Source organism: Ixodes scapularis, unplaced genomic scaffold (assembly GCF_016920785.2).
Source record: "Ixodes scapularis isolate PalLabHiFi unplaced genomic scaffold, ASM1692078v2 PGA_scaffold4__175_contigs__length_147842914, whole genome shotgun sequence".
In the NCBI taxonomy this organism is placed as follows: domain Eukaryota; kingdom Metazoa; phylum Arthropoda; class Arachnida; order Ixodida; family Ixodidae; genus Ixodes; species Ixodes scapularis.
The window spans coordinates 144479612-144493830 of NW_024609879.1; the positions used below are offsets into that span (position 1 = coordinate 144479612).

Genomic DNA, 14219 nt, shown 5'->3' on the forward strand with positions numbered 1-14219 from the left:
CATTTGAAGTGATACAAACCGCTCTCGGTAGAAAATGCTGTTTTTTCTTTAGAGTCGCTGGTAAGCGGAATCTGCCAGTACCCTTTTGACAAGTCTAGCTTCGAGAAATATTTCTTTTTCCCAACTTCCGCGAATACGTCCTCTATCCGCGGGATGGGCTCGGCATCCGGAATGAATACGTCGTTTAGATGTCGGAAGTCAGTGCAGATGCGATGTGACTTATCTTGCTTCTTCACTAGGACTAGAGGAGAACAATATGGTGACGTTGATTGCTCAATCACTTGTAGCGCCAACATTTGTGCCACTGCCTCTTCTATCGCCTCCCTCGTTGCGAAGGGGATTGGGCATTGTGGAGTCTGGATAGAATCGATTGTCGTCAACTCAAGCTTGCGTTCCAACAGTTCTGTTCGTCCAGGCACCTCGGTAAATATCGCTTCAAATGTTTGTAGAACGCTCTTGACGTCCATTTTCTTTCTCTCGCTGAGGTCTTCGGCCACCAGCACATCATCCATTCCCTGGGCAGGCCTGACGTTTATACACGGTATGCCCTGCTCCGCTTCCCCCTCCCCGATAGCTATTATTAAGCACGCCTGATTCTTAACCTCGGTATCCCTCTCTCGCTCCGCATACTTTTTTAACATATTAATATGAAATACCTTCGTTGTATGCCCTAAATCTATGGCGTAGTCGACTTCGTTTATTTCCCCTACTACTTTGTAGGGACCCTTCCAGTGCACGAGCAGCTTGTTCTTCTTGGCCGGTACCAATAGCAGTGCACTATCTCCTACTTTTAAAAGTCGTCTTCCTGCCTTTTTGTCGTTCATCTTCTTCTGGTATTTGCTGGCGGCTGCCAAGCTCTGATGTGCCAGTCCTGTGGTTTCTTCAAGGCGATCCCGCAGGTCCAAAACACACGAGTATGTTGTTTTAAGATCTCGTCCTAACTCCTCATCCGTCCAGATCTCTTTTAATATCGGCAATGGTCCCCGAACATGCCTCCCATAGATCAATTCAAATGGAGAGAAACCTAGGCTCGCTTGGGGGATTTCTCGATAAGCAAACAGGAGTGGGGCGAGATACTTATCCCATGATCGAGGCTTCTCCTGGCACATATTGCGCAACATTTGCTTCAAAGTACCGTTGTACCTCTCCACTAAACCGTTACAAATGGGGTGGTACTAAGTCGTCAGCAGCTGTTGGACGGACATCATTCGAGTGAGCTCCCGCATGAGCCCCAATGTGAAGCTTGTCCCACGATCAGACAAAATCTGTCCGGGGAGGCCCACGCGCGAAAAGATCTTCAATAGGCCTTCCGCCACTGTGTGAGAGTCACAGGATGGTAGCGCTACCGCATCAGGGTATCTCGTCGCGAAATCTACCATAGTTAGAATGTAGCGGTTCTTATTTTCGGAGCTCGTAGGAAGCGGACCTATCAGGTCAATAGCCACCCTTTCAAATGGAGTATTAATGACTGACATTCGGCCGAGGGGCGCCCTCTTGACCGTTCCCTTAGGAGTGGCCCTCTGACTATCACATGATTTCACGTATATTTTAATGTCGGCCTGCACTCCCTGGCCAACAGAAGGCCCCTAGTACCCTGTCAGTGGTACGCTTCATTCCCAGGTGGCCAGCCATTACGCTGTCGTGTGCTACCTCCATGAGGTACGTTCTCAAGGCGGCTGGGACGACTGCTTGCTTCAGCACCTTACCTCCTTTCTGTTCATAACGTCGACATAGTACTCCTTTCCAGAAATAAAAGCTGTTTGTTGATCCATCCTTGGCGTGGTGTATCTCTCCGATTTTGTTCCGACAACTCTCCAACGTGCGATCGCATCGCTGCTATTCCTTTAGGACTTCGGTGGTGACCTCCTCCTTTTTCATTTCCTTAGATGTGCCCTTTTTGTTCGAGGGCTTCAGTTTATTTGCAGCTGACACGTCAGTCGTTGCTGCAGTGTCTATCGAGGCATCTTTCTTTTCAGGTTCTTGTGAGGCATGCTGGACGGTTTTGTTTTTCCATTCGGATTCCGACTCATCGACTCCTCGTGCACCCTGAATATTCCCTACAATCACATCATAGAGAGGTGTCCATGCACTTCACGATCAATTCCTCAACAAAGTATGGAGAACGCAGCATTGTTTTTGCCTCCGGCAGCTGCAAGGATGTGCCACCTACGAGAAAAACCTTTCCTGTCTTTCCTGTGAGACAACAATCTTTTACCAAGTCGCATCGAACTATCACTGTATTGCTACCCGTGTCACGTAGCACGCTGACTGGTTGTTGATTAAGCAACCCCCGTAAGCCGGGCATGTTATGTACGACGAATACCTCGTCGTTTTCGTGAACCACGTTAACATAGCCCTGCCTCGCAATCCTTTGTGGATCCAAGACCTGATCCCTCTACAAAGTTTCGAAGTGGAGTTTGTGTGCTTTCTACTGATTCTGGCTCCACCATACACAGAATTCGTGGATATTTTTGTTTCTTGGGGCATTCTTTTGCATCATGCCCTTCTCTTTGGCAAAACGAACAGGATGGAATTTTTTACCGGAAACAACTTCTGCACTCTCGTGCTTTGTGACCGAGCTTGCCACACAGGAAACATTTAGGTTTCGCAAACGCCGGCGCATCGAGGTTAGGTCTATGGGTTGACGCGGCTCTTGCATCGTCTCTAAAGGAGGAGAGGTTCTTTTGTTGTTGCGCCTCAAGAAATCGATCGGCGGCCTCAACCATTGATGCTAGCGTCTGGCAGTTTCTCTCTTTCAAAAATATAGTAAGTTTTGTGTGACACTGAGATAGGAACTGTTCTGGCAGGATCTTATCTCCCAGCGCTTCGTATGTTGAAGGTGTCTCCCCCACCTCCATTTACCTATCGAAGTATCCTTGCAGCCGGGCAGTGTACTGGCTGGCTGTCTCCCCTTTTTCGGGTTTCGATTTCCTGAACTTCTCTCGATACCCCTCAGTTGTAAAACGGAATCTATCCAGGAGAGCTCGCTTGGTCGCTTCATAACTCATAGAATCCCGAGGTGATAGCCTGTCGTAGACTTTCAACGCCTCTCCCGTCAGGCACATGCTTAGAGCGGTAGCCCATTTAGGTTCTGGCCAGTCTTCCCCCTTAGCAATGCATTCAAAACGCTTCAAGTAGGCGTCTAAATCGTCTCGCCTTTCATCGTATAGAAGAATACATTTCGGGGGACAGAGGTTACTGGAGTTTGTTCTTCCGTAATTGCTGCCCTCTGTTGTGATCTCGGCAGTAGTGGTCACTCCCGTCTCAGCTAGCCTTATGCGTAACTGTAATGTTCGTTCTTCCACTTCAACCTTCTCTCGGTTTGCTACTCTATCCGCAGTCCTTTCCTCCCTCTCACGCGCCTTCTCTTCGCGTTCGTGAGCGACTTTCTCGTCCGCGAATTCTTTAAGTTCAACACCTTGTAGGCCTAGCTGCTTGCCGAGCTCTATAATTTCTTTGAGATCCATAGCTTAATGATTATTTCCGAACGATCCAATGTGTCCTCCGTCCTATCGCGGACGCCAATTGTGATAGTGCGTGGTTCGTGTGTTTAGGGGGTCTTAATAGAATTACGGAAGACACAGGATGCGTTAGGAAATATTTCACTATTGTGACATAGACATCAGAAGAATAGAAAAACAAAATATTAACACCGCGGCTATTTACAGAATGTCATTGTTCGTGTTGTCTCACAGTTTTCTTTCCTGGTCACATAGAGGGGTAGTGCCGAAGCAGGAGGGCTCGTGGTTGATGGGCTCGGCGGCAGTTGTTGTTAGCCTGGAGCGTCTCGTTCCCGGAGATGTTTGGTGAACCCGGTTGCTGGAGTTGTCTTCAGCGCCTCAGGTAGTCCAGTCGGCCTCAGGCAGGCCGGCGCCTTGACCACGAGAGGAGGCGGGGACAGGGCCTCTGACGCCTGGTCACGTCTACCGAGGTCCGAACAGCTGTTCGCAGCTTCGCCTTCCGAGTCCGAGCTGTGCTCGTGCCCTTCCCGAGCCCTGTCTCAAAAACCGCGCCATCCCTCGCGCATCTCTTTTCTTCCTTCTCTTCGTGGTGGATCGCCTATCACAGCCCTCTTCAGCATCTTGGCGTCGTGTAATGTCATGGTGGACGATGACGTCGGGGCGTCGTTGTAACGTCACGTCGTCGTGACGTTGTGTTATGATGTGACCTCTGACGTAAACATCATAAAAAAAAACATATACCTCCTTAGGGGCTATATTTCCCATATGAGCTTGACTATCGATCGAGCGTAGCGCCTGAGGATAACGGTCGAGCGTGGCATATTTCATAGAAATCGGCTGATAAAGCAAATTCTGTGTTAAAAACATTTCATTAATCTTTTGTTCCATTCGCTGGCTCTAAATTAGACTCGTTGCATAGAAAGAACTAATGTACCAGAAATGTACCCTGAGCGGTGAAACCTTATTTGCCACAGCAATGCGGGGTTGTCAGGGTGGCAAAAATTAAATTCCTTTCCTCGAAATTTAAGCAAAGAAGAGGCGAAATCCTCTTCCACCATCGCCAACTCAAGCAAGTGGTACATGCTCCGCTCATGCTATAAGCATGAGTGGAGCATGTAGTTCGCACCACTAGATCATTTCAAGTTCACTGTATCAGTGCTACGCGTGTCGAGCACGAGGGGGATTGTTGGCCGAGTGTTTAGCGTCAGGCTAGCGCACACCAGCTCAGAGCACGTGGAGCGAAAACTCGCGCTGCAGAACCCAGGTATCCTGGGTTCAATCCCCACCCCTGCCCGTTACGATCTGAATGAGCATCGTACCGACGTGCGGTTGTGTATCACTACTGCGCAGTGCACGTTAAAAACCCCAGGCTAGCGGTTGTACTGCACTGGCTGAATTTCTCATGTACAGGTGGGAGACTCGTCGCCCCTGTGAGGCAGACTAAATCCTAGGCTGTATAAACGTACACACACACACACACTCCAATTTTTGTTTGTTTTTTACTGAACTTTTATGTTTTTTGGGGGAGGATAAAAAAACCAGGAGGCGGCATCACTCCTGACTCCGATTTTCGGTATTTCAAAAAGAAGGGCCGAAGTGCGTTCGCAATAGCGTTAAAAAAAATGTTTTACGAATGCCGTTAATAATTTTTTTGAAAATGTTGCTTACAAAGCTTCTAAATTGCATAATAGATTACTTCAGCAATAGAAAGAAGCGAGGAGGTGAGGAGCGGGACAGGAAAACGCCCAAAATAAAAAAGCGCGCGCGCGCGTGGGGATATATACTATTTTTTTTTTGGCGTTGTATTTTTTTGTGTCTATAACTGCAATTTACATCCTTTTAGACAAAAAGCAATTACGATGTTACAGGTGTCAGTGCCCCTTTAAACCTTTCCCGTTCTTTTGGGATATTATTTCATTAAAACAAAACATATAACAAAACATCCATATAAAAAACAATTATACGCTGTAGCATACATAAATAGTATGAAAATTTTAAAAAAATGAATATGCCTCACTGCTTCAATCCAAACGAAAACGTCCACAGTAATTGAAAACAGCAACTGCACGTGGGCGGAAATAAGCCAGCAAACCAACGTAGGCTGTAGTGCATCCTGGCGCCGAAGGCTGCAATTTTAAGGCTGGCAGTGGAGACTACTACTACGTGCGCTGCAGGCAACAACGCCTGTAGCATATGCACAGTTTATGCAGTTTTATTAACACTAATTCGCCGGCCGTTTAGGACACCGAAAGCTAAAGACTTAAATGCCGACGACCAGACTCGAGATTCCGCAAGGCAGAAGATTCTCCTCACCATGGGAAGGAGGAAAGAGGCAACGGCGGACAGGGTAGAATGAGGGAGAGGGCGAAGCGGGAGAGAAGTGGAAAGCGCGAACTGTCCTTCTGTCTTTAAGTTCACTCTCCGATTCTAATAGGGTGTATTGAGTGAAACCTTTACACTTTCAATGGAAACTGGTTGACCGATCCCGCCTCCCTCACCCTTTGTTCGCCCGCAGCACAATCCGCCAAGTCAAGGACATCGCGGCTTCGTGAGGCGCCATGAGTGCAGAGAAGCGCGTCCCGGTCACCCAGGACATCGACGGCGAGGCGTGCTTCATGTGCTACGACCCCGTGCTGTACCGACAAGTCCCCTCGTTCGAACCTCGAGAAGGCGACATCATCCAGGTGGGACAGACTTCATTTGCGAATTTCAGCGACGGTAGTACCACAGTGTGAGAACCTCGTTCCCGGCTGACTCGAATTCACAACGAGAGAGCTTGCTTACACCTCCTTGGCGTGAAATGACGATGTAAAGCTCTAAAATTGATCGCCTTTAACAAAATTAGGATAACTTCCGCATCGTCGTCGGCCGAACCTCGTACGGTGACAGTCATTTTGATAGGTTTCAGTGTGTTCCCCATAAGTCGTGAAAGTTGCGAACTGGCGATGTGTCCGAGCAAAAGTGTGGCTGCAGTCGGTCCTCCACAGCTTGCCCCGATTCGCAAAATGCTCACGTCTTTAGTGTGCTTAGTTTTGAAATCATCGACGAAAAGGAGATCAATATCAGACTATCAGCGTTAACGTGGCTGGCTTAAGAACGCTACGAGTCCAAGCTTTCAGTGTGGTTTTTACGCACAAACGAACTTGTCGTTCGAAACTGATAAGTGGCCAGAATCACAACTTGCGGCATCACGGCGAAGCAAGTTCTGGGCACGACGTCACGAATGGAAACCCTAAAGGCACAGCCATACTGAGGAAACAGTTGGGCAACTCAAGTTGCTGCTGTTTTTGTTGCCGAAAGCTGTCACACCGAGGCAGCAATGTTGCTGTCGCCTGCGTTGTGCTGATGTTCCCGCAGTGTGACAGGCTTGTCGGGCAACAGGGCTGCCGAAAACCAAGTTGACCAACTGTAGATGAGAATGCTAGGTTGCATTCGCCGATAAGATAAGAATCACCGGGCGTCTCTGTTATGATTGGCGTCTGCTATACTCCGTTTATGGCAGCTCAGCTAAAGCTGCAATATACAGAGGCTCTATGCAGTACTGGAGCCACTAAATGAGGTACGCTTAATATATCGGCACTCTGTCCCCTATATTGTTGTGGGCACCGCCATCTTGGTGCTTGTGCAGAGCAGACGCAACTGCCGATCGTCATAACTCATAAGTGCGATTTCCTCAGCATTAGTTTGGGTGTTAAAAAGCTCAGGCAATATAGCTTTGCTCTGTCCCGAACTGTTTAAACTTTTCAGGAGAACCGAAAACCGTTTCTTGTGATTTCAGATAAAGCTTCAGATAACTGGCCACCATAATTTTAAGCCACAAGATGGGCAAGTGTCGTTACTCTGAAGCGTAGCTTATTTAGTGGCACTACGTAGTACCAGATACGAGGGCGAGGTCAGGGCTTGCGGTGTCCATGCCGGGCACGTGCGCTCGTGAAGTGCAAACATCGTTCAGGCACAGCCTCCTGTTACTGATAACGCTTGCCCTATCGCCGGTTGCCAGCTACTACCAGATGTGTGTGCCGCTTTCCTATACAAAACAGAAAAGTCGAACAACGTGAACGACGTGATTGAGCCGCTCTCGTGCGTTTTGCATTTCTGGTCCTGTTTTTTTGGTATTTGGCGTAGTAGCTGTGGGCACCACATACTGTGATCCTGCCCTGCCCACAGAAGAGGCAGACCGCGGCAAATCATGGGCGCTGACATCGGCGATCCCGAGAAAAAGAACGAGAAAGAGGCCGAGAGATTAAGAGCGGAGAAAGAAAGCAGCCGAAAGATTAGGCGCGTTGGTTTTGCCGCAACCAGCTTGTCAGCTTTAGTTAGTTTCATACAATTCGCGATTTCGGTGTTTTTCTGCTACAAAGGAACAAGGGTACAGCGCTAATAGGCGATATTTTGCTGCACCTTTATGCATCTTTGTCCGTCGCCAGCGATAGGAGCTCATCGTGACCGCCAACTGGATGTCCGCGTCTATGGCTCCCGGCCCGTTCCCAAGCGGCCCCAATGCATGTGGCCTTTCCCTCTAATGTATTACGGACTTTTTGCAAACCGTTACCGTGTTTCGAGTGCCGTAACAGACGGAGACATATCACCCTTTAACTAAGGGCCTTCACCGTTGAACGAACAGCGAAGCCGGTGAGTCGACGGTCTTTGAGTCACATATAGAGAAGAAGCTATTCATCATGTTTAACTACTGCAAAAAAATAACCTACGTTTCAGAGTAACGAAATTTGGCCATATTGGGGCTTAAAATCCTGGTTGCCAGTTATCTCAAGCTTTATCTGAAATCAAAGGAAACGCTTTTCGGTCCTCCACGAATGATTAAACACTTCGCGACAAAGCAGAGCAATATTACATGAGCTTCCTAAAACCAAATCTAATACTGAGGAAGTCGCACTTTTGAATCATGGCAATCCGCAGTTGTGTCTGCTCTGCACAAGCACCAAAATGGCGGCGCCCACAACAATGTCGGGGAGCGGAGTGCCAATACTCTCAGCGCAGCTCATTTAGTGGCACTATGTTTAACGCTTATGTCGTGTGCGCCGTCAAAACGACTGTTCAGTTTGGTTCAATTTCAGGCGCATAAGTTTGCTGCGGCGTACACAGAAAGATCTAAGTTTTGGTACATATACTGTAATCAAAATGGGCACGAATTATGCCTCAAGATATTGAAAACTCATGTCAAAGTAATTTCATTACTTTTAAAAAGTAATTGTAATGTAATGTCACATTAATATTCGTCTCCGGTAATTTGTAATGTAATTTACTTACATTTTTGCAGTTTTCAAGACAGTGATTAGTAATGTAATTTAATTGCTTTTTTGGAAGTGATTTTTTTATCCCTGGTCTATTTGTGCCCCGCTCTGGCCTCCACTATGGGAACATTAAGATCTCACCCCCCAGCGTTGTCATCTACGAGCTGCTCGCCTAGTGTCCATCTTAGTGACATTCTCCTCCTTTTGTGCAGGTGTCTTTCCCGAGGTCAGGCTCCCACTGGATCCAACAGATTTTGCAGCTCATCTTGAACAGCGGGGAGTCGGCGGAGTCGTACGTGGATTTCGCGAAGAAGGCACCCTACCTTGAGAACAGGGTGCCCGACGGGATGGAGTCTCCGAGGCTCCTGCGGACGCACTTCTCAATGGACCGAATTAAAGTAGACCCGAAGGCCAAGTACCTGTACGTGGCGCGCAATCCGTTGGACTGCTGCGTCTCTTGCTACCACTATGTCCGTGAGATACCGGTGTGCAAGTTCCAGGACGGTACCTTCGACGAGTTTCTCGACGCGTTCCTGGAAGGGAACTCCAGTTTCGGGGACTTTTTCGACCACGTCCTGTCCGGCTACAGGCGAAGGAAGGAGCGCAACGTCTTCTTTGTGACGTACGAGGAACTCCAGAGGGACAAGAAAGGCTCAATCTTGAAGCTGGCTCGGTTCTTGGGTGAAGACTACGAAGAGATGCTTAAGAATCGCGGCGACATTCTTCAATCTATTCTAGAGAAGAGCTCGACCGTCTTCATGAAGGATCTCATGAAGACCACCCCCAAGGAGATGCGTGAAGTGCTTATGAAAGCATCGCTGCAGGCGCCACCTCTAGAGGAATCGGGTGAAGACAAGGGCTACGATTCGACCACCATTAACATTGTTCGGCAGGGCGGTGTGGGAGGTTGGAGAAAGTACTTCTCAGAAGATGGGATTCAGAAGATGCGAGCTAAGATCGACGAGAATATCCGGAAATATGACATTATGTCTCACTGGGAAGACATCTAAGTTATCGCAGCGTGCCCGTACTTCCGGGGCCACTAGCTGGTTCTTTGGTTCGAATGTTACAAGAGCACTTTTCATGTTCTCGGCAGTATATATCTTCTCCGGTCACTGCGATAAACAAATAAAATACTTATGGTTTAACCCTGCTGGTACCCCTGGAGAAAGCTTAAAGGTGCAACGATATTCAATTGGAATGTTTTTCTCTCTACACGAGCTTACTGGCACACCTGGGACTCAAGGATACTCACACGCCACGCCATTGGCCAAGAAACTCCTTTGTTGCGGTGTAATTTCAAGGACAAAAGCGATCATTTTCATTCAATCTCTCTTTTGCAAAATTTGATGACGTAACTCGGGGATCGCAGTACACCCAAGTGACGATATTTGAATGCGGTTCATAGATTGGACCCGAGCATTGCCTGGGCACTCGACTTGGGCTCGTGACAATTGCTAGCTCGAGAAGCATTCGGGTAGTGACCCGTGTCCAATCGCTGCAACGACGACAACAGCCGAGACATAACAATGTCTGGAACTCAGCGCGTGTCCTGCGCTTTGCCGACCCCAGCGCGTGGCTGTGATCAACACTGGCGGCATATAATCGGCTCCAGATCACGTGGCCGCTTGTTCTGGCTGCGAGTTGAGGGGGTGAACGCTGCTCGTTTTTCTTTAATTTTTTTCTGGGACTACTATTGCGTGGGGTGAAAAACGAACGCGTGTTTTATAGGTCATTAACGTTAGGGATCCGTTTCAAGCGGTATTTGCGCAAAGTACAAAAATTGTTGCATCGCTCCTTTAAACAGCAGCTGAATATATGAGTCAGTGTAAAAAATGTCATAAAGTTATTTAAAGTGCACGGTGATGGAACCTATATAGCTTCTTACAACATTGCAATTAGATGCGACGAGCTAATTTTCAGTCATACCCAAAGCATCTGGAATACGTATGTTTCTTGCAGGAAGCGGATAGATTCAGGGTTTTTCATCAAAATGAACTGGTGGGATAGTTCGGTAAACATAGCAGACTAGTATAGCTCTAAGGACAATAACGAGTAGAAGTGGGCAAGATAGCGCTTTTCTGGGCTTCTTAGAATCGACTTTATCCGAAGCGCCATTTCTGTCTTTGCAATGATCTGGTTTCCAAAAGCCACGGTCATGTCGCTAATACATTATATAAACGACAGCCTGCAGACACCCTCTGAGGAGCGTGTATGTCTTGTATGTCGCATTGGTCGTACCAAAACGGCCTGCAGACCTGTACGACCCTTACATATGAATGAGGCAAACATTCATCGAACAAGTTTGAGTCATGCCCGCAGATATTCCGTCAGAAATGTCGGCAGAGAACTCCGCGTATTTTGTGTGGTGTGAGAGACGGGTGTGACTCGGCTTTAGTGTTCGCTGTGACGAGGAACTTCCTGGATGACTAACGTTCTGCTGTACGGGTATAAAGTGACAGAGAGGAGGAGACGAGACTGCGTGGGGAAGTAAGAACGCCGAGAGCTGGTTTCGAGGATTAGCAGAAAGACGAAAAGCTTAGCTACCGTTGCGCCTACCCGCTAATCATTCCAACCAGAGCTCGGTGTTCTGAGATCCTTGCGTGCTTTAGTCTTCTCCTTTCCCTCAATTTCTCGCCGACTGAACCTTTCCGAAAAGTAGCGCGCGCCCTCAAGCGGCGCGCGTGAGGCATTACGGGGACGGCGAGGGCCGCCGCTCCGTCGTCTGCTGCTATTCCGACGGCAATCTTCGTGGCGTCCTGCGCTGCGCTGGGTTACCCAACCGAGTTGAGAAACCGTCAATCACAACACGTCTGTCCACTGCCCTTCTTTGGATGAGTTTTATTTATTTATTTTTATTTATTTTATTTATTTATTTTACGATACTGCAGGCCAGTTCTCTGGCCCAAGCAGGAGGGGCAAAAAATGCAACATATGGGTGCGCATGAAAAAATGACAAAAACAATAATACAAAAGAAGACAAGACCACTACTGCGGAATGCATTATCGAATTAGGTACCGTTCTAATTCCTGAATGAAATTGGCTGACTGAATAATGGTTTCTGGTAGCAAGTTCCAGTCCGAAATAGTGCGCGGAAAAAAAACTGTGCTTAAAGGCATTTGTTTTTGCGAAGATGGGCTGTAGTGCGTGATCCCTAGTGTGTCGTGTTTTTCTTGAAGTTAGTTGATTGAGATATGGGAGTGTATTTAGGCTTACTCTGGATGTGAGGATGTTGTAAAGAAATAAAATACGAGTCATTTTCCGACGTGTATCGAGAGGTGGTATTTGGTTATCCCTCATAAGTTCCGTGGGCGAGTCCAATCTATTGTATTTACTGAATATAAACATAACTGCCTTTCTTTGTACAAGTTCAAGCTGGTGGATATCTTTTTTATTGTGGGGATCCCAAATGACTGATGCATATTCGAGTTTTGACCTGATGAGCGTATTGTATGCGAGGAGCTTAACACTACTGGGAACGTGTTTGAGCTTTCGCCTTAGAAAACACAGTTTAGCGAAAGCTTTAGAGCAAGTATTTGAGATGTGTGTAGACCAAATTAAACGATTAGTAATGGTAACACCTAGATATTTATAGCTAGTGACCTCAGGAATGGCAATGTTGTGAAGCTGATACTCAAATGAGCTTATATGTTTTTTTCGTGTAATTTTTAGAAGCACAGTTTTTCAATATTCAAATCCATATCCCAAGCTTCACACCAGTGCTCTATCTCGATAATAGATTCTTGAAGCGCAAGATGGTCGTCAGCAGTGTTGATGTCTTTAAAAACAATACAGACATCCGCAAACAATCTCATGGAAACAGACGAAGCAACCACTTCGGTTAGATCATTTATATAAACAAGAAATAGTAATGGTCCCAACACACTTCCTTGGGGCACGCCGGAAGTGACATATAGAACGTTTGAAACATGGCCGTTAACATCGACGAATTGGGATCTATTTCTTAAGTAGGCGCTTATCCAAAGAATAATGTAAGAGGGAAGTCCTATGCGTTCGAGTTTATAAAGCAGTTTTGCATGCGGCACCTTATCGAACGCCTTACAAAAGTCTAAAAAAAGAACATCGCATTGCCCTGAATCATCGAGTATCGCGAGAAATTCATGAACAGACGTAACGAGTTGCGTGGCGGTGGACATTCCCTTTCTAAATCCATGCTGCTTAGGCGATAAGATACCCTTTTCAGATAAGAAGCTTTTAATATAACCGGCCACGACGTGTTCCAATAACTTGCAGCAACTACAAGTAATTGAAATCGGCCTATAATTAGACACCAATAACTTATCCCCTTTCTTGTGAATCGGTACAACCCGAGCTCTATTCCAGTCATCTGGCACTACTCCGGTAAGTAAGGAAACTTGAAAAATCTTGGTCAAAAATTCAGCTAATTGCAGTGCATAACGTTTTGAAAAGGCATTGGGTAGACCGTCTGGACCAGAACTCTATTTTACTTTCAGTTTACGCAACATTGACAAGACACCTTCGACTGAAATTACAGGAACCTCGAGAGAATTTATAGGAGGGGCTGGTGTCCCGTTGTCATCTTTTGAAATAAATACACTTTGAAAATATTGGTTAAAAATTGTCGCTATTTCCTTACCCTCGGCCACAAGGTTCCCATCCACTTTAATTTTTGTTAACACTTGTTTATTTGATCCCAGATAACGCCAAAATTTCTGTGGGTCGCTTTTAATGAACTCAGGAAGCGTAATACTAAAATAACGTGTTTTTGCTAAATTTACCATAGCCACAAGTTGTTTTTTAAGTTCCTCAAAGTACTCTGATGCAGTGTTATGTTGTCTTCTACGACGCTTTAATTTACGCTTAATCTGAATAATTTCTCGGTTAATCCGGGGGTTTTGACGTTTATTTCGTACTTTCCTCGAAGGGACAAAGTGTTCGACGGAAAACTTTATAGCTTCCTTAAAATGTTTCCACAAGCCCGAAACGCTTTGCTCGGAGTTAATATTTAACTTATCATCAACGTAATCGATTATGTCGATATCGTTAGCTCGTTCATAGTCTTTAACATTCACAACAGAACGATTCCGCGTACCTCCCACATGTCTAGCAGTCCAACAAAAAGACAACAAACGATGATCAGAGATACCAGGTTCAACACTAAGCACTCCAGTGAGAAACATTTGACTAACAAAAAAAAGATCCAAAAGAGCATTTTCACGAGTGTGCTCACAAACAATTTGATCAAGGTTTAAAGCCAGCATAATGTCTAAGATTCTATCACTGCAATTGGACATTCCATAGGCCAGTTGATTCCAATCAATAGCGGACAAATTAAAATCGCCTGTTACAATAACATTCTGTGCATGCTGGGCTAGAAGATGATCGTATAAGTTATCAAGGAACAAGTCGGTCGCATTTGGGGGCCTATAAACAGCACAAAGTAAAACAGTGAAACCCCACAGTGATATATTCAAAAACAAACTTTCATGGTCGTCAATCTGATCAAGTAAGGTTACATTGATA

The 14219-nt window shown here is 46.5% G+C and overlaps 1 protein-coding gene across 1 annotated transcript; it reads left to right on the top strand.

Moving 5' to 3' along the window:
* Window positions 1-234: 234 nt before the first annotated feature.
* LOC115313600 (sulfotransferase ssu-1) lies at window positions 235-9752 on the top strand. Its single transcript, XM_042293266.1, has 3 exons — window positions 235-423; window positions 5977-6145; window positions 8926-9752. Exons 2-3 carry the CDS (start codon window positions 6020-6022, stop codon window positions 9721-9723), a joined length of 924 nt encoding a protein of 307 aa, XP_042149200.1. The 5' UTR covers window positions 235-423; window positions 5977-6019; the 3' UTR covers window positions 9724-9752.
* The last annotated feature ends 4467 nt before the right edge of the window (window positions 9753-14219 follow it).

Coding starts and splice junctions, on each gene's coding strand:
- LOC115313600 (XM_042293266.1), top strand. CDS start 6,020: ATGAGTGCAGAGAAGCGCGTCCCGGTCACCCAGGACATCGACGGCGAG. Junction 6,146..8,925: donor GAGAAGGCGACATCATCCAG/GTGGGACAGACT, acceptor CCTTTTGTGCAG/GTGTCTTTCCCGAGGTCAGG.